A 20,628-nucleotide genomic window follows, 5' to 3' on the forward strand; every position below is an offset into this window, starting at 1 on the left:
TTGCGACAATCCAAGAGAATTCTCTAGCAAAACGTTTAAATAATTCACATAAAAATCAATTATACAACCCCCTTATTTCATACTGGTAAATTTTCAATAGAAAAAGCACATTCAATCCTAACCAAAAAATTAAGAACTCTAAGACAAAAATTAAAAGAAAATATTACTGACTTAGCTACGGCGACTATTTTTATATACAATCAATCAATTCATTCAGTTACAAACTTTACTCATTTTTCACTCCTCTATGGACCATATGAAAATTTAAAATTAAATGAAATCGATCCCAATAAATAAAATCTATCAAGATTATAATAAATTAGAAAAACAGAAATTATATATTAATTTTTTTACGATATTCTTCAGAAACTATTGATAAAGTGAACCGAACAACTAAATAAAACAAATCTCGAACAAACCATATATAAATATGATAACCAAAATCAACATAAACAATCATTATATCATCCTACCCAACAACTCCCTACTCATCCATTACTAAACAACATAAAATAAATTTTCCAACAAAACAACAAGCAATAGTAATCAGCTCACTAAACGGAGTAAAACTAGAAGAATATCTAATAGCCATAGACATTTTCATCAATTCTAACAAAATCATATTTTTATCAAGAATAACCAAAAATGGAATATGCGTATACCTATCAACAAAAGAAGTAGACGAGCTCCTAACAAAATGCAATGGAATGATTACACTCAATTACGAAATTCTTCCTGTATGTAGACTTATAACATCTACTGAAAGATTGCTTTTGTCCAACGTTTGTCCAACTATACCTCACCAAATTATCGAACAAGAACTTAATCAATTAGGCCTTCACTTGTCTTCTCCAATCACATTCCTCAAAATTGGTACATCTAATCCGAAATTAAAACACATTCTAAGTTTTCGCCGAATCGTTTACATACCTCTCACGAAAATGCCAATACCAACCTCAATTCTTATAAACTTCGAAAACACACCATACCGAATCATTCTCTAATTACTCTAATAATTGTCAAAATGCAGCAACACACATCGCTCCTAATAAAACATCATCAAAAATAGAATATAGTATGTCAAGCTCAACAAATATCTCCAATCAAACAACCAACACACCACTGACCTCTAACTCTACCTTAACTAATCCAACAAATATAAACAACCAAACAAAAGGGAACCCATCATATATTACTCCTACCAATCCAGAACATGATATCCAATCTACAAACAATGATAAAAACGCAAAAAAACTGACAATCAGCAGAAATTCATACGAACGCAGACACACTCCACCCTCACCTATACCACAAAAAAAAAAAGATATGATTTGTAAGCCAAACGAACAAATAATCAAAAAAGCCAAGAAAGTAATAGATAACAAAACGGATACACAAGGAAGTGATTACAATAAATTAATTGAGTCAGCACTATCATTATTCGAATGAGAAACGCAATATTTCATTAAGCGGAAACAGTTGATTTCTTCTAAAACGCAATAGGATCAAAAGACCCACTAAGTTTATCAAAAATGTATACAGAAGACACCAAAGGCTTTCTAAAACTCCTTTCAAACCTACATCCTTATTATAGTAACAAAAGAATGAAAAGCATCACTACTAGGATCACAAAGAAAATTATGAGACAACTAAACGTACACCCATCAACCATCGAACAAGAAATCGAAGATAGCTCCGTAACGTGATTAGAATAATCTCAGGAATAATGTCTAAGGCTGAATCATTTCTACAGTGGAATCTAAGACGATTCTATAAAAGATTCGAAATGCTTTCACTTTTTATGCTTATATTGATGTTAGGTTCGAAAAAATGTATTTCAATTTTTCTAACAGTTGGTTTGTAGGTTTGTAAGGGAAGTGCTATATATATGTATCTTTTTCTTTACTTGAATTTATTTGTGTAGTTGAATTTATATTGTTCTTATTGTGTAATTTATATGTGCGTGGTCGGATGATTCTATTAATTTGATTTTCTGGCTATTTATTATTCTTCAAAGTATTTTTGAATTTTTTTATTACTTCACGGTGATATTCTGGAGAAGTTGAATTTAATGCTCTATATGTTAATCCTATAACGACGCTGTTTTTTTGTGATTTGGGATGGCATGAGTTATAATTAAGGTATCTTTTAGACCATGTTTCTTTCATATAATATTTAGTTTTTAGTGATTTTAATAAGTGTCATGTCTAAGAAATTGATTTGTTTTTAATTTCTTAAGTGAATTGGATACTTGGGTTTAAAATGATTGAAGAAATCTAGTAAATATATATATCAATTATTTGGGCCCATCGCCCACAGGCATCCCAGGAAACGAAAAAGCAAACAACTGTGCCAAAGACGCAGCAGATAACAACGAAGCAACAATTGTACGCGAAGTTATAGCAAACGACTATAGGAAAGGAACAATCAAAAAAAAGTTTAGTGCAATTCGCAAAGTGAGTGGAACAGAACGCAGTTGATAATAAAATCTATAAAATTTATAAATAAATCGTACGGATAAAATAAAAATCGATTGTTCAAGGTTAGGGAACACAAAAGTGACACACTCATATTTATTTAACCGAGAAATCCCACCAATATATGTAACTTGCAACGAGAAGTAGAAAAACGAAAGACTAACTAACAACTTTCCAAACACCATAATTTCTCTACTTAACAATAATTATATTATCACAAACTTCAAATATCTAAAAGTATCATAAATTGTGAACAACAATGTCGCTAATAACCTTTGAAGTTGATGCGTCAATAAATATGTAGAAAAAAACTCGAATGAAAAGGTGAAATACAAGAAACAGATGTAGTTTATTTAGATTTAGATACGGAACCACAAAATAAAAAATAAAATTAAACCAAAATATAAGAAAGTAATACTAGACAGAATCAAACGATAAGTAGTTTCTCAAAAATCTAAAAAGATTAGCAAACATATGATTAAAAATACTTAATCTTTTCAAGATAGCTAGCTAGTCACTTTAGTTAAGTTAAAACAATTGAACTCCCAGGCTACATATTAGATAGTTTAGGATTGGCAAAATATAAAGTTGATTATCATAAGATATATTTTAGTATAAGTATTGAAGAAATTGAAAACTCATATAGTAAATTGGTTGTAAATCAAATTCATTTAGCTAGTATACTTGACGACTCAATAATAGCAAAAATTTATCAAAGAGATATTGAGTTACTTTTAGACGACTTCTGCGTACCGGCGTATTCACAGTTCGTAAAAATATGATAAACTGTGTTTAAATATATTTTTATTTTGAAGCCATTATCAAAAGAGAGAGGGCTAGAGTAAATATTCATTCAAGGAGGAATCCAGTTTCATGATCTCAATCTGTCTACACCTACTCCTAACGGTTCATTCTAAGACCTCAGTCTACGTACTCCTTGACATTCCACAATGAAAATGGATGTGAAGTAAAAGATAGTTTTGGTTCTATTTAAATAAATAAATTGTGAGATAACTTTTAGATTTCCAAATGTTTTTATCTATGCGAATGAATTTGGACGTGACAGAGTAATTGAAGCTGTCGTAGCTTATTCAGAGATAGGGGTGTCGGAATAGTTGTAAACAAATGTATTCATATCAATAGTTTTTGGAGGAGGTTTTTGTAACAAGTTTGAATAATTTGACCTTTTGGGTTTTAGTCTTTCTGTGAGATATATACAAGGCAGTTTTGGTTAGATATACGGTCCCATAGGGTGTCCCATATTAATGGGTAGATTCGAAAATGCGGAAATAGTGTATTTCATAATAAATACTGAGAAATAAAGAGATAACTGGACTGAATATTTCATCTGGTTCTATTTATGTAATTTCTAAGAAGTGAGGAGATATCTTTATTGAGAATACGAGAGAATGATAATAATTTGATTGGATGTTTTAGTTGGAGGGATTTGAGTGCAATGTGATAGTCACAACAAGCTTTGAGGAATGTAATGTTATAGAAGCGTTTACGAAATAAGAGTGTGCTTTAGTATTTAGTTGAAGAAAACCCTTCCTCTCGTATAGATGATCGAAATATTCGGAAAATTTTCCATGGTCAGAATTATGAAAGAAAAGTGCACGGTTTGAGCCGCTATCGGAATATTTGTATGAAATGATACTGCAACTAATGAAACAAAAACACATTCATTAAAAATCTCTACATTTTCAATTGTTTTTCTCCATATATTATTGATATAGATTATATTGTTATATAAAATTCTACTGATTTTCGTCAATAATAGGACAGTGAGGTAAAATGAGTGGCCAAAGATAATTTAAGTCTGGTGTCAGCATAATTTATTAAATTGTGATGTGGTCATTTATAAATAGATTGATTGTACGAAGGGACAAAACTGTCATGTTCACTGTCAATAAACAAAAAATTTAGTCGAATTGTTCCACTAAATTGATCAAACAAACCAAAATATACGGAAATATTGTAGGAAGCTTCTGTTCCACGTTTAGAACTCCAAGTATGAAGTTGAAACTTCAATTAAAATCAATATTGAAAACATGGATACCGCACCATCTGTAAAATTATAAACGCATTACCATAGAGATGATATCGCTTTTTGTTGATACAATGATTTTCCACTCCACCTTGATAATATTATGGTGGTGATGGAAGATGTAACAAAGTTTGAGGAAAATATTCAATTTGGATGTTGAAATATTGGGAAATCTAGTGTTTTATTTTGCACGGAAAAATGTTATTGTAGGAATTGTGATTTTTTAGTTTTACAAATTCAAATATTCACCATCATTTTTATTGCTGTACTCTATGTAGTCATTGCTGAATTGGTTATCTATTATATATATATATATATATATATATATATATATATATATATATATATATATATATATATATATATATTACAAAATATGTTTTATATTGTTTAAATATTTTTCAAACAATCGTTCACAATGACATCAATTATGAAATTTTTTTTTCTGAATATTTTGGAAATTAGAGATACATATCAACTGTTTTCTTCTATTATAGTATTAGCCATTCAAACGTCTAAAAATATTTTTTCATTAGATAGAATTATTTCATAAGGTTTCAGAATTAATCCTTCCACACAAGAGATAAAATTATTTCAAATTTAATATGCTGTTTAGAATACTTATATCAATTTGTCGTTTAATTTCCAACAATTTATTCGGAATCACACAAGTCATATTTTGTATTTGCGACATTGTTAACATATGCCAATGTTTTTGCTCTGTATAATTTTGCCCAAATAAAGGTAATAATACTTGTATCTGTTTTCAAATTCATATTATTCTTATTGTGGCATTGGAAGTTGAACATTTATTGATATATTCTCGGCGTTACTTAATTGCCTACAAGTCGAGGATTTATTCACCTCCTTTTCAATGTTCTATACCAACATTATATACATAATCATAATCAGATCTTATTTAATCAAAATATGAGTAATATTGTGTAGCAAATATATGATGAAATGCATGTATCAATATGAATAATTATTGATTTCATAGATATTAAGGTGTTAGTGTAATACGTATATGTATATACTCACATTCAAATCACAATGTGAATATATCAAATCGGATATTGCCATCATAAAGAAATTATTAATGGTGAAATTACTCGGAACGTGTTGTAATACGTGTGATATTTAAGTTGTTTATAGATACCTGAAGCATTCATCTTGTTCAAAAAATTAAATTAAATAGGGAATATTTTCGTGCGATTATTTTCTATGACTTGGATCGACGTGGATTGAACCAACTTGCTTCAGCTTTTCGTGATGAAGCACTATCTTGTGTTACCGTGTTACGTAGATTTTCCGTAGTCGCAATTCTCTATAGGATAAATTTCTTGAAGGTCTTCCAAAATTGTCTGTTGTGCCAGAAAACATCGATGCTGTGCGTAAACTTATATAGCAAGATCGTCATGTTGGATTCTGAGAAATCTCAAACGCGGTGCTTCAATACCTCTATAAGATCGTGACATGCGACGAATCATAGATCTATACATATCAAACCGAAACTAAACAACAATCGACTGTATAGGTTTTTTAAGATGAGCCTAATCCAACAAAAGTTGTTCACACGGAGCACTTCGAAGCAAATGGTCATCAGTTTTTTTCGGAATAAATGGCAACGTAGAAAGTTCAATTCTGAATGGTACACCAGCATTTTCTTGCTAGAAGTGTTTGAATAAATCAGGGAAATCGCAGAAGACGATTCATTCTCCATGACAACAATGTGAGCTCTCCACATCAGTTCAAATAAAAACGTTTTTGATCCGCCATACAGTCCAGATCAGAAATAAATTGCGAAGTAAACGTTTTTCTATACCTGAAGAAGTGGTTGATGCGTTCAAATCTCATGCTCAATCCAAAAGGGAAAAATGCTTCGACAATTGGTTCAAACGCATGCAAAGGTATATTGATCTTAATGGAGAATATTGTGTAAAATAATAAAGCCATATCCAATTATTAATATTTGTTTTTATCTGTCTACCTCAAAACTTAAAAGCAATCCTTATAATTTCCTTAATTGAACCTTGGACTAGCAATTACAGAGCTTAGCAAATATTTAAAATACAGTTCTTGCAACGAAAAACGATATACAGCATATTTTATGTAGCAAATCTCAATAACATTCAAACCAATTTATAGTTTTTATATTCCTTCTTTTCACTGCGAGCGTGAATGTATATAAATTAGTGATAGGCGCTGGAGGAAATGAAATATGTAGGTAATAGTGGTAATCCAGCATGTACTTACCTATAACCTCAAAATTATCTACGGTATTGCTGTTGCTCTAAAGAAAAAAAATGCAAGTATTTGGGTGATATTTTTCAAATTAATGAGAACCATAACAAACCAAGAATTAGTGAGACCCATTGGAAGAAAAATTTACTCACCTAACTGCAACCTCTACTGCCGAAGATTTAGACGCGATAAGTCTTCTCCACTCAATCTTATATTTTATAGAATATCAGCTATTTGTGCTCTTCTCTTTTTCCAATTTTTCCCCACATCACATTGGCTGCTCTGTTTATCTCCGTTCTTACTAAGCGCCCAAACCATATCAGGTGTTGTTATTCGAATGTATTGTATATTTATTCATTTTTAATTTTATTAATTCTTATTTTGTCTAGCGTCGTTACTCCCAATATTTCCCTCAATATTTTCATCTGTGGTGATCTGTTGATTCTTGAAACTACAAATAAAACGTGATAGGCGGTAATTTGAATTAAATGGCGAAATTAGAAAGACCATATTGTGATACAAGAAAGTGAAATGGGAGACCAAAAATTTTCAAAGCAACGGGAAAATTGGAAAAGCTACTGATCATTCGAGAAAATATGGAATGTTTATAGGAGGGCTCAAGGAAAGTATATCGATAAACTTATACAGTTCAAAGGAATAGTATAAAATATTTAAGTACAAGATGTAGTTCGTATAATGCTGATACAGTCAAAAGGGGAAGTAAAGGTACGAATAAGATGGAATTTTATGATGAATTGGAAAACACAATCCCAATTTTTAGAAAAGGCACATAAAAACCGCTGGAGCATGTGTAAATCAAGAGAATATAAACTATGATAGTTAACTATATAGATTTTTTAGAGAATTATTGACTTTTCCCAAATTTAGCTTTACATCAAAACAATTGACATTGACAACAAATATAAATTAATAGATCACCTACCACCTAATACTGAAAGACAATCTGTTTTGACCATACAGAGATTGTTTATCATTGAAATTGGGATATATGAATAAGAATAATTATAATTTATATATAGTTACATTGGAATTCATAAAATGCTAAATTTTATTAGGTTTTTGGTCATTAAAATCTAAATTCCTTCAATAGAATATAAAATTTACACCATCTCAAACGGATCTAATATATTGAATTCTCTACATCCCGAACATAATAGATTGAAGCCTTCAAATGCATAAATTATAATACTTAATTGGCAGTCAATTGGATTCAATCAACGGCAGAGATATTATGGGTTTAATTAGACACGGTCAACACGTAATTTTATCGTTTTCAGTTTCATCGTTAAACTAATCGTATTGTGTGCCTATTAGTTAATCGGAAAATCATCGGTGTTATCAATATCACTGATGAGAATGTATTATATATATCGAACTCCTGAGGTGTTGAGTTAATTATAATAAGGGTATATATTTCTTAAATTGAGCTGGGAATTTAATCATAGTAACATTTACATTTGATTCTCGCTTGAAGTGATTGCTAAGATCATATTTTTTCAGAAGTTCTTACATTTATACTTCAAATTAAACCAGAGATTAAGCATAGTATATTTTTATAGTTCTTCTAATATCAATTGCAGCTTATAAAAACCAGTTCGAAACCCTTGCCAATAATTTTTATTGATCTACTTGATTACTTTTAAAAATATGTATATCTTATGCGAGTAAGTATTCGTTAAAAGGCAATCGAATCATTATAAACTGGACGGCATTATACGCTGTTATTTAGATAGATGCACTTAATTGTAGTCCTACTTGGAAATTATATTATACCTCGTTAACTTGCTAGAACTGAATATTAAATTATAAAATGTGAATAGACGAGTAAAATGTACCTACCTGTAAAGGCATACTTCGTTCGTTTGTTTTCTGAAAAATGAAATATCAAAGTAAAAGCCACAAAGAAAAATAAATTCTTTGCGAATAAAACAAAAATAAACACATTTTTTCCAAAGCTCTTGGCGGTCTGCTGCTAGAACTGAGAGAGATTCTACAACTCAGTTCTGGAAACTGATTAGATGTTCGTAATTCTGATTTTACGTTTGCCCATATAACTCTATGTATGACACTGTTCTTTGCGCAGCTTGTCAATGTAGTAAATTTTGTCTAACAACAGAAGTTGCCGCGAGTGGTAGGATGCGTTGTCAATATCGATTAATGAATGTGGTGGAATGTTAGGTAAAAGCTGTTCATTAAACCACTTTTTAAATAATTTTGCTGTCATATATTTTGATAATCAGCTGCGCAGTTTTTAAGTTTTTTTACTAGATATTAATAAAGTATAAAGCACGAAACCATCTTTGGTTCTAGCGTGTACTATTATAATGCGTTTCCATTTAGCTTTAGAACATGCACCATATTTCTATATATTTAAAAAAAAATTATAGAAATGCACTTACGTTTACGATTTGATGTTTTCATTGGTACACAGGAGAGATGATGAATTTTGACACACATTCACCAAGTCCACGTGAACTGACGGTTTGTACATGTTTACAAAATTTTATACGGGGAGTAAACATTATTTTTCATTTCTTGATTTGGTATTTTGGTGTGCCGTGCGTATTAATGAAATATTGATTGTTCCTCGCATAACTGTCTTCTACAATTGATATTGGCTATAACACTTTTTTCTATGAAGGTCATGGTGAATTGATTGTATCAAATGTTTGTGTGAATAGAACAATGTAATAATAAATGTTCAAGATACGGTGGAATATTTTCTTTATTTTGGCGAGCCATCAACATTTTCAATTATACTTACATCTCAAAAGAAAGACTGAAATTCATCGATTAACGAAAGGAAAAGTAGATGAAATTTACATGTCTACGTCAACGTACAACCCTTATTTCTTTGGGGCTACTGAAGTCTATAGTTTATAAATTTACCTCAAACTGTCTAAGAATTAAAATATCGAATTCTAGCAAAGGTACAAAATATTGAATTGACTCAATATTCTCTACCGTCAATTTTAATGGTTGATGCATTTAAAATATTACTGGATGACGTCCAAATATGACAAACATAAAATCTGCAAACACCGTTAGATATTATACAAAATATATGAAAAATTATGTTAGAGACAATTTTTCGTTAGTATCTAATAAAACACAAATTCGGTGCTCCTCCTATTTTGCCCGTCTTTATAAATGTCAGAGATAAAAACTGGAACTTATCTAATGAAAGTAGTGGTGTAGTAGTTGGTGACTTCTTGCTTTTTATATACACAAACCTGGCAGCTGCTGAGCTATGGAAAACAGTACGCAAGGAAACAAGAATACGGTTGGGAACTACTAATGAGGGAACTAGTAGTTAGAACAGATCTGGATAGAAAGGAACTTATGCTTTAGCATATCTTCACTATTATCATTTTGCTCATTTGAGTCCGCTGCTGGACATAATCCTCCCTTAATCGAATAAATATGTGTGCGTTATGTACAGAATTCAGCTAGTTTCATTGAAATCTCCTAAAATTGTCGGACCATCTTGTTGGTGGACGGTATGCGCTTTGACGCGGACTCCTTTGAAAATTGGTTTACACGTATGGAATAGTATATTAATCTCAATAGAAAATATTTCATAAGACAATCAAACTAATTTTTGTCATAAATACTACAAAATCTTCACTTGGTTATTTTTTTCAAATCGTCAGTAATTGTAGCTATGTTTGGACTAGTCTTTGAGGATTCAGCAAATCCTATATTCCTCATCTATAATATCATCTATATTTTCGTTTTATTTTAGGGTATGGACTTAGAAATGCAACTTAGGGCGGCGGAAGCCCGGAGGATCGATCTAGAAAGACAACATGCAGATGCCCTTCAAGCTCTCAGAGGCTGCGGACCGGAAACACTAGAAGCTAGACAATCAAGAGTAAGGGAGCTAGAGAAGAAAGTGGCACTAGAAACAGTCAGGTATTATTCATTCAAATGACGACATGTGGAATATAAAAGAATTTTTCTATAACTTGATGTCACTATCGAATTTGGTTCAACCATACAAAGATTCTCAATTTTTTTTCACTTCCACTGCTAAATTTCAAAATATCTATCACTCTCGATTTTACTGTTCCTACCAGACTTAAATTTATGAACTACTATTTGATAGGTGAATGTCGATTATTAGAGTTTGTTTGAATAATAGATTAAAAATACTAAGATAATGCAACAAAAGAGTATTTGTGACAAATTGCAGTTACTTGATAATATCCTAAAAGAAAAACAATCTCACTAGAATTAAACTGAAATAACCACAAAAAAATAAGTACACAAATGGCAATTATATACCAAACTTCGATGGAAGTGATTAATCGGAGGGGCGTAATTATTTATCACGGTAAAGAACGACGGGATATTGCAAGAACTGCAGTATAAAAATTGCGTTAATCGGTATAAGTGGTTTGTCATAACGTGTATGTTTTCCAGATATTGCCTTATCTGATTTTTGATTTGTTACATTCTTTGCAAAAAATTTTTCTTGTGAATAACTACTTATGATGGGAAGCGCCTCAAAAATCCATCAACAAAATTTTTCTAGTCAAACACAATTACAGAATTTAAAAGTGGTTTTATTGAATTGAGTGCTTCCATTTCGATGAAAGAATATGCTGCTCTGTGTTCTGAATATCTGAATACACTGCTCACACCACTACTACACCAACACTCATAATAACACTCTCTGACCGGCATTTCGATAACTAAGTTATCGATAAAGTTTACCTTCAGTCTCGATAACTTGGTTATCGAAACGTCAGAGAGTATAATTGTTGGTGTAGTAGTATCGAAAACAGTGTCTTCAGTATGAAACACAATAAATAAATAATCATTCTGATTAATTGAATTATAGAAACCTTGACGAAGATATTATCATACCTATATTTCTCAGCATAACGTATCAATCATTCGTAGTTGCAGAAGAAAGTGACAACCAAAATAGCGCGTAGTCTCCATTTAACACGTATATGTGTACATTTCAAGTACAGTTTGGAGCAGAATTCATGTTATCTTCTTATCTTTTCCTTTTACTTTTTCAAGCGAGGAATGCGTTCTTCAGTTTACATCCATTTCTATCTCCATTGTATAAAGAATAGGATAGTAGAACAGTGACAATGTTATAACCATTTGAAGCAATTTTGCACGCCATCTAGTTACTTTTACGTTCGTTCTTCATAAAAATTATCCGTAGCTTAGTGCCATCTGAAATAAACAACACTATTTTCAACAACTAAATTTTTTTGGAAAGACTAAATGTGAAGTTTTCTTTATTTTCGAAATTCGAAGCGACAGTACATTGTTGCCGATTTTACTTTTTATTACGAAAGTGACACAAATCACTTATTCGATAGGAATCGTTACAGTAGATAGATAAGGCGTATTTTTGAATATCATGTTTCTAATAATGTTATACCGAAAATAAACTTAATATCTCACTACTAATTATTTGCCACCAATTTCAATGTATAAAAAAAAGTTTTTTGTAATGAGTTCGTACAGCACTAGCAAATGAAACAAATAATTTTTCATTAATCTGTTAATCACTTAAATTTGGGATAGAAAGAAGGATACTTGCATAAAGGTATATAACATATATACACTTTCCTTTGGTGACTGAAATAATATGAATTTGCGATTTCAGAACCTCGGTCATGAATGTATTTTTGAAACATTCATATTTTGATGATATTTTGAAGAGGCGAAAAAATAAGTTCTGGCTATTTTGTATGTTTTTTTCTAATTTTCAGTTGATATATGTGATTTATCCATTTTCCCCTTTCTTCCTGGGAAAAATATCTTTGATTTTGTTCCGCTTTCGTACTGTATTAATATATTTGATAAAATCAAAAACAATAACTTTTAAAAAGTTCCAACTATACTAATATTTTAAACATAACGAGATGAAATATACTAAATGTATCATAATATAATATCGTACTAATAATTCAATTAATGACATTGTAGAATTCTTCAATTTTGCAATATGTCCTTTCTTGAAGAAATGCCGTCGTCGATATTCGGATTTTACTAAATCTATTTGTTGCTTATAATTCTAAAGATACCTAGATGATAATTTTTTAGCATGAAGGTACTAACAGGTCAGAGGTCGTTTGGGCAATAAACATCTTATGGCATTACCTAATACTTAGACTTTCAGTTAATTTGTAAACAGACGGATTTCAATATAAATAGAGTAGGATGAGTTAAAAATTTGTATTTTCAATACAATGTGAAGTTATGAAGAAGATACATTATGAATAAATAAAAGTCAGGAATCACGGATTTTTGCTCTAAGATAATTGAATCCTTCATATTAGATAATTAAAACACTCAAAGTTTTAGTAAATGAATTTATTAAAAAATATCGAACAGAAATATTAAATAAAGTAACAATATCTAATAACTACTTTTTTATGAAATTGTTGATATGAAATTATAATAATTATAGACTGAGCGTTTGAAAAAGTTATCAGAAACTACAAGTAGGACTGTCCTGTATATATTCCTTGTTAATTTTACAGCTACAACATTGTGGGAAATTCGATTGGCCAACAAATTGAGAAAATTTATTGTAATTTTAAAACTTTTTCAAATTCTGAAAATGTTTGTTAAAAAGTATGATAGTGTAGCTGCGGAATATTATCCACATTCTAATATTCTTGTTTTCTGGAAATTATTTTTTTATAACCAGTACCCGACCCATTTGGACTATGTGTTATCAAGAAAATATATACAAAGTAGCTCTTAATTTTGACCACAGAAAGAAGTGGCCAAAATTCACTAAACAACCCGAATCTCCGTTAAGAAGATTGTAAAACCCCAAAAATGTAGTACATGTAGAATCTACTCGCGATGACCTCTAGATATTCTTGGGTCAAGTAATCAGTCATTTACTATCGAAACACCTATTATAAATAAAAAACGTTGATTATTATTGCTTATTCATTATTCTTTTTGTTGTTGAATATTGGAAATCAAACCACAATCCATACAAATATTTCAATATTTACCTTTTATCGAAAATATAATCTACTGTGAATGGACCTTGAAAAATGTACGACAATTTTTTGCATCAGTCTTAAACTATGTTATTATATATAATAATATATAATATTATTGATGTTCTAGTTTTTGAATTTTTTCATTAATGTCTGCTAGGGACCAACAATATATTGGTTGTACAGTTATGCTGAATTATTGATAATTTATCATTTTTTTTAGTTTGTTTGTTTTAGTTTTGAATGAACTTGAAATAGTTTTACAATATTTGAAAATCTGAGTTCGCAATAATAAATTGAAAATGTATTACCCATGACTACAACAGATTGCATTTGTTGCATGCCACTCGGGAAGAATTTTTTCTATTTTTCCAATAATTTTCTTCTTCAAATTTAATATTATTTTATTATATGAAATTTTCCCTATACTTTTGAGTGGAAGCTATTAAGTATTATCAATGTGAAATTTTTCATTAATGTTCTTGGTGTTTTCAATGCACACTTATCATTTAAATAATAATTCTTATTGAATATAAGAAGCTCTTGTCCACTCTTTATGTCATCAGAAGCTTCTAAACTGATTTTACAGTCTTTGTAATTGAAGCGATCATGAGAACTAGAGCTTCACTGGCAGGGAAAGGCTTTCTTCCAAACTTGCCCAGATCTTCGAAACCCTCAATAAAATCTGTTTTCATGTTGTACTCAAGATTCATCTTAATAGACATTTCGCCGAACATCAGAATACATTTCTTCTAGGCAGCATCGTATCCGCCTTTAAAGTAAGGTGCATAAAAATATTTGTATTGAATCCAGGTTTGCAACGGAAATTGGCAACCCATGATTTCACTGTTGATATTGCTGGCAAAATAAACCCTTTTTGTCGCAAATATTTGTATGTCTTAGGTTCTTTATAAAATAGTGACAGGGCAGTTTTCTTTTCAGATAGTAACCATGGGGATTTCATCATATGTTGTAAGTCCATATTCACAAGAGATTTTGTAAGATTCGTGAGAGTTCCTTCACCATATAAAACGTTCGCAGAGAGTTGCGTTTTCATAATCCTTTTTTTTGTAGCTCTCAATTGAGTATTCAGGTTATCGACTTTTTTCCTAGCATTGGTTAGTTTCTTTCTCAATCGTTCATTTTCTTCTTGCAATGACTTCCTCCCTCCAATTCCCATAGGACAAGTTGAAAGGTTCTGAACCTCTTTCAACCACTCTTCATTTTCATGGTTACTGATAGAACTATCTGTCATGTCAATGTTTCTAGAATGACTAATATTTTCACTGAAATGTTTGCTACAGATCAGCTTATTTTTTAGTGATTTGAATATGTTTGTGGATGTGAGGAAACATTCAATTGTATTATTTGTTCATCCAAATTTTCCCTATCCGATTCACTTTCTAAACCTTTATCATTTTTGTAGCGGAATGGTACAGCAGTAGTAGGCAATCTTTTAGATTGACTAATATTTTCACTGAAATGTTTGATGCAGATCAGCTTATTTCTTAGCGATTTCTGGCTTAGATTTGCCAAAACAGCATTACCTAATATAAGGAACATCAATGTTAACATACATATTTATTGTAATGGTTATGGTAAAGTATTTTTTTATGTTCAAAAACTTGAATTTATTTCATTTCAATAACGGGCATAAATGGAATAACGACTAGTAGTACCTCCTATTTGGAATTTCCATAATTGTATCTTACATCATCGTCGGAATGATAGAATTTTCCCGAATTGTGTTAAGATAATTCCATACCTGTGTATCATTTTCAAAAACAACTACACATCATTGAAATTTCTTGGTATGCTCACAACAACGGTAAAAACACTCTAATACTTATCTTTAAGGGTTTTTAAAATCAAACAAAAAAGACCAATCAAAAGAATTATAACAAAACCAGAAATAAAAAATACATAAATAAGTATATACGTACCAAAGATATTTAAATAATCTGATTTTAATATAAAAATTATATTCATTGGCTTTGTATTGAAAGTTACGAATCAATGGGAAAATTTGGATAAGACCAATAAATAAAAAACTCTTCTTAATAAAGAAAAAAAATTGTCCTATCAACTACTACTAAAATACCTACTTACAATCGTTTTGTCAGTTTTATCATTGTGATTAGATATTTATACAATGGCCTCATCCTTACCTAACGCAGGACCGGTCTTGGTTTCACATTGGAGAGCCAAAAGTTATAATTATCGAAAATATTATTTATTTTATTATCTATTTATACTTTTTGGATTGACCACAAAATAATATAGAAATGTTAAAACTGTTGTTGTTATTGTTGAGTTAAATACAATACAAAAAATATATACCATAAAAAAATTTCCAAGGTGTCATATTCAAATAGTTATTACGTTATACAAAAGACACCAACTACTACAGTTGAAAATATAAAACATTTTTTAAAAATAATTAATTTGTTCTATAGTTTTAAATAGGCTGTTTCTATTATCACTATAGGTAGTAATGGATAGGTAAATCGTGAAATAAATAACAAATATCAATATTTGTTGGGATGCTAAATTCATTCATAATGTGCGACTGGAAAAATGTACTTGAGGAGCTTGTTGCTACCTTCAACTTTCAGAAATTATATTTTACAATGAGACCATAAATGCTTACAAAACCATCTGTTTGTTTAATGGTATAATAAAAGCAGGCAAAAGGTCTACTTATCTGAACCAGGTAAGTATGGTCATAAAAGCGGGTACTTACTAGCAAATGAAATTATCTCTTGTTAAATGTGATTTTTCAGTATATATAATAAAATTCATTTTTATTGGAAGTATTCAACAATCATAAGATGGTATAATGCATTACTATATTCTTACACAAAACTGGTAATTATATTATGGAGTGACATATTTGGTTAAAAAAGTTCTTTTTTATATCGAAAACACCAGGTAATGTTTAAAGTAAAACAGAAACGTATTTAAGAATAATTATTAGTAATGTTAGTTATTCGAGATAAAAGTGTGCTATATCGCTTAAATTGACTAATAATTATAATAAATAAGCATATCCTCATTAAAAACCCATATATTTGCCTCGTGAAGGCACGAAACGTCGAATCGAAGATTTGTTAGTACATGTCTATAGTAAATTTATATTCAAATAAAACTAGTATTTGATATTATTTCATTCAAACATTGTATGCTGAATAAAACAAAAACATAATTTTCATGTATAACTTGAGACTGGAGGAAATTATAATTTTCTCCCTAATTGTTACTATTTTGTCAATCTGTTATGGCATAGATAATTTCCAAATATAAACTCACAGACACACTACCTTATTATTATGTACTTAGTTCATAAACATAAAAAAATAAAAAATACTATTTCTATTTTTGTGAAATATTAAAGTTCAGTTTTCGGTTAGTTGTGTTTATGTATAAGTTTGAAATATTTTCCAAAATGTATTATTCTATTCTGTTTGTCTTTACTATAAAGGTGGCTTCTAAGTTTAAATTTAGGTATGGTTCAAGTACTTCTGATAAGTTTATAAGATGAATGGATTTGGAATTTGTAGTAAATCATTGTAAATAAAAAAATTATCCAAATGCACAACCAACGAAACTCAACAATATCACAACGAACACTTAAATTGCAACTATGCTATAGGCACCCAAAATAAAAAACTTCACAACACAGCTTAAGGGTTGAATATAATATTTTAAATATTTGGGCGCCATCTATTATTGGGTTAATTCGGCAACCAAAACTAAGAAAATACGTAATTCAAGCTACGACGTACAGTAAGAAAAGACGTGCTGTGGACGCCAACTCTCCACTGCCATTTATTTGTGGCGTCCACCTTGTCAAATGATATCCTCATAAGGTTAACCCACTATTATATTCTTTATACAATTATATTACTTATTTTACGTTTGGGTGTTTGAGATTCCAGTCTAGTGGAATATTTGGATAATGAATTATGTCCTCCTTGTCTTATACTAATATATTTATTGAAATAATTCTATAGATGGTAGGAAAGTCCTTGTACATAAGATGAGGAGAAATGTTTTATTATTTGATGTTTGTTTCTTAATTGATTATAGTACGTACATGTTTATCCTTTTCATGAATATGTTAGTTATTATTATATCCGGATAATTATTTTCTTTCAATGCAGTTTTTGCGTTTTGATTAGCTAAACATCTAAATTCAAGATCTGATTGTTAAATAGTTATATGCGCCATTTTTATAATCACTGATGTTTCTGGCGATAGAGCATGACATGAATTGAAATTGATGACTAAGTTGTTTTTTAAGATGAGAATTGAATTTGTCACTAATATTTTCAATTTGATTTTTTAGTACATTATTAATGCAATCATCTTCATAAAGGAAAAAGAATGAGATATTTCTGTTAAGTTTCTCAAGATAATAACTTAATTTTGCTATAACACTCGATATGGAAGCTTCTTCAGTACCACCATCAATTTGTGTATATATTTCATTTTCATATCTAAAGTATGTTGATGTAAGTTAGTTCTATAGTTTTGATAAAAAGTTTTGAGATATGACTGTGATTTCTTTAATATTGTAATTAATGAAAAATGTGTTTAGATTGAAATCCGTCCAATGTTACTTTAGGTATTTACGAATTTTGTTGAATTTCCATAGAATTTGTTTTTTCAAAATCTAGAAGATATGCATTATTTTTTTGAAAGGTAATTAGATTGATAACTTACCTTTACTCCTTGACACTGGCTTCAAATTGGAAGCTGAAACATTGGAAATTTTCCAATTAATGATTAACAATTAATCATTATATTGTACCTCGTATATCGTTTTGTTGAAATGTATGAGATAGTTTTTCTAATTTTAGTAGCATGTTTGCTTTTGTTGACGGTTTTTGATAGTTTGAGCGATAAATTTGTGCATTCTAGTTTTCCTTTGAATGCCATATTTACAAACGAGGATTTCTAACTTGCTGTTGACATGATGTTTCCAGTCTTCAATCATGCTTGGATTTTCTTATCTTCTAATCTTAGTACGGTCTAGTATATATCCATTGGAGTCCTTGATTGTTTGGATGCAGTTTGCCTATTTGTTCATGATCAATGTTGATGTTAAACGATCTGATACAAGAATTTGAACCTAGTTTCTAATTTACCAATTGAAATATATTCTGAAGTTTACGTAAGTTTCAATACCAATTCTATAGGTTACCATTTTTATTTTGGGAAGTAAGTGCCTATGTCTTTTTGTGAAACTATGTTTTGTGTAAACTTTTTAAATATTTTCTAAATGGTTACAGATGTGAAGAATTGCAGTTAGAATTAGCATCATCACATAGAGGAAGAATGGGCACGAGCATGCAGTCTGGTCAGATGTCTAGCGGCATGGGTGGACAGTCCTGGGGCAATAAAGGTACTGAAATAGAACGAATTATGGCTAAAATAGAACAAGATAACAGAATATTAGCTGAGTTAGACCATAGTCGTTCTACAACTTTGGGTAAGTTAGAGTAGTAGCTCGACAATGTTGTTGTTGATTAGAAACACAAGGATTATTTGAACGGATGATTAGGTAATACAGTATTTATTGAGAAGCAATCATAAATAGAATTTTTGAATTTGCACTAATTATACTCTGCTACTTAAAAAAAGGAGAGAAAAGTAAAATATAAAATCATACAGAACTTCAGATACAGATACCCTGAATGTAATGAAAAAGTACATCATTCGTACATAAAATATAAAAGAATAGCTAAATAGTTGGTGAATATTGGTCTGATAAAATCATGTCATGAACTGAATCGATATTTTTGGGGACTGACACAGAAACTGGCCTTCCCGATCGGTCATCATCTTCAATGGAAAATTTACCTCTTTTGAAGCTTGCAGTCCAATTATTCGGGGTCGTATAAAAAGGACATTGATCACCAAGGGTATTAAGCATATCTTCGTAAATCTGCTTACCTCTCAACCCTTTTAAATACAGGTACTTTATGATAGCTCGATACTCCAATTTTTCGATTTTCACAATTTCGGTGGACATCTTTTTTTTTTAATTTATTGCGTCAGTCTGGTTTACTTTTTTTCACGTCAAACTTTACATTGACACTTCTAATAAGTTATTGTTCGTTGCTATGGTAACGCAATATTTTGTTTATGCATGGAACTGGTCTAGGCTAACTAAATATCAATATATCCTCGTATAGAGAGGAGCCGCGCCAGACCTGATCGAAAGACTTCTGTACATCCATGAAGATGGCGGTGACGCAATGTTTCCAGTCCTTACGATAGTAAGTTTGGTGATAGTGTAGTGATTAGGTTGCTGGGATTGGTATCCAATCCGAATTGGAATTTTGAATTGTGATCGATATAGAAGTTCCAGATTCTGTCCTTGAAATTTATAGACTATGGTAAGATTTAGACTTGACGGGGTTTTTGCCGCGTTTGCGAATAAGAAGTGTGTTGGCAGATTTTCAACATCAAGAGAAGTACGAAAATATCAAGTAGGCGTTGAACAGGCTGCAGAGCTGGTGAGAACCTACCCTAGGCAAGTTTTTCAATTCCTGTCTAGATATTCCGATACGTTCGAAAGCTGCATATTCCTAGCTCGGCAAGCCGATTGAATGAACTTGATATTGAAGGGTTCGTGGAGTTTTATGTTTTATTTACGTTGGTAATTATATGGGAGCTCCAGATTATATGTTGTAAAATTCGGTTCCATTGGCACTTCAAACTGCGTCACTCCACGCTTTTTTGGCTTTAAGCCTGTAGAACTGTTGCCAAAATGCATGTCTATATCTATAGTACAAACCAACCGTGGTAGCTTTCCACTTTCTCTGCTTCCCAGCATTGA

General features: G+C 30.5%; 1 protein-coding gene across 8 annotated transcripts in view; it reads left to right on the forward strand.

The window, feature by feature from the left end:
• The window catches only part of LOC130447942 (peripheral-type benzodiazepine receptor-associated protein 1), a 213,551-nt gene that overhangs the window by 63,373 nt on the left and 129,550 nt on the right, over positions 1–20,628 (forward strand). For all 8 annotated transcript variants that reach the window (XM_056785002.1, XM_056785003.1, XM_056785004.1 and 5 more), the window contains exons 2-3: positions 10,535–10,704; positions 19,076–19,275. In XM_056785002.1, coding sequence (XP_056640980.1) covers positions 10,538–10,704; positions 19,076–19,275 — 367 coding nt within the window. In that variant the 5' untranslated portion in view covers positions 10,535–10,537. The remainder of the gene's footprint in view (positions 1–10,534; positions 10,705–19,075; positions 19,276–20,628) is intronic.

This window comes from Diorhabda sublineata, chromosome 8 (genome assembly GCF_026230105.1).
Source record: "Diorhabda sublineata isolate icDioSubl1.1 chromosome 8, icDioSubl1.1, whole genome shotgun sequence".
NCBI classification, from domain to species: domain Eukaryota; kingdom Metazoa; phylum Arthropoda; class Insecta; order Coleoptera; family Chrysomelidae; genus Diorhabda; species Diorhabda sublineata.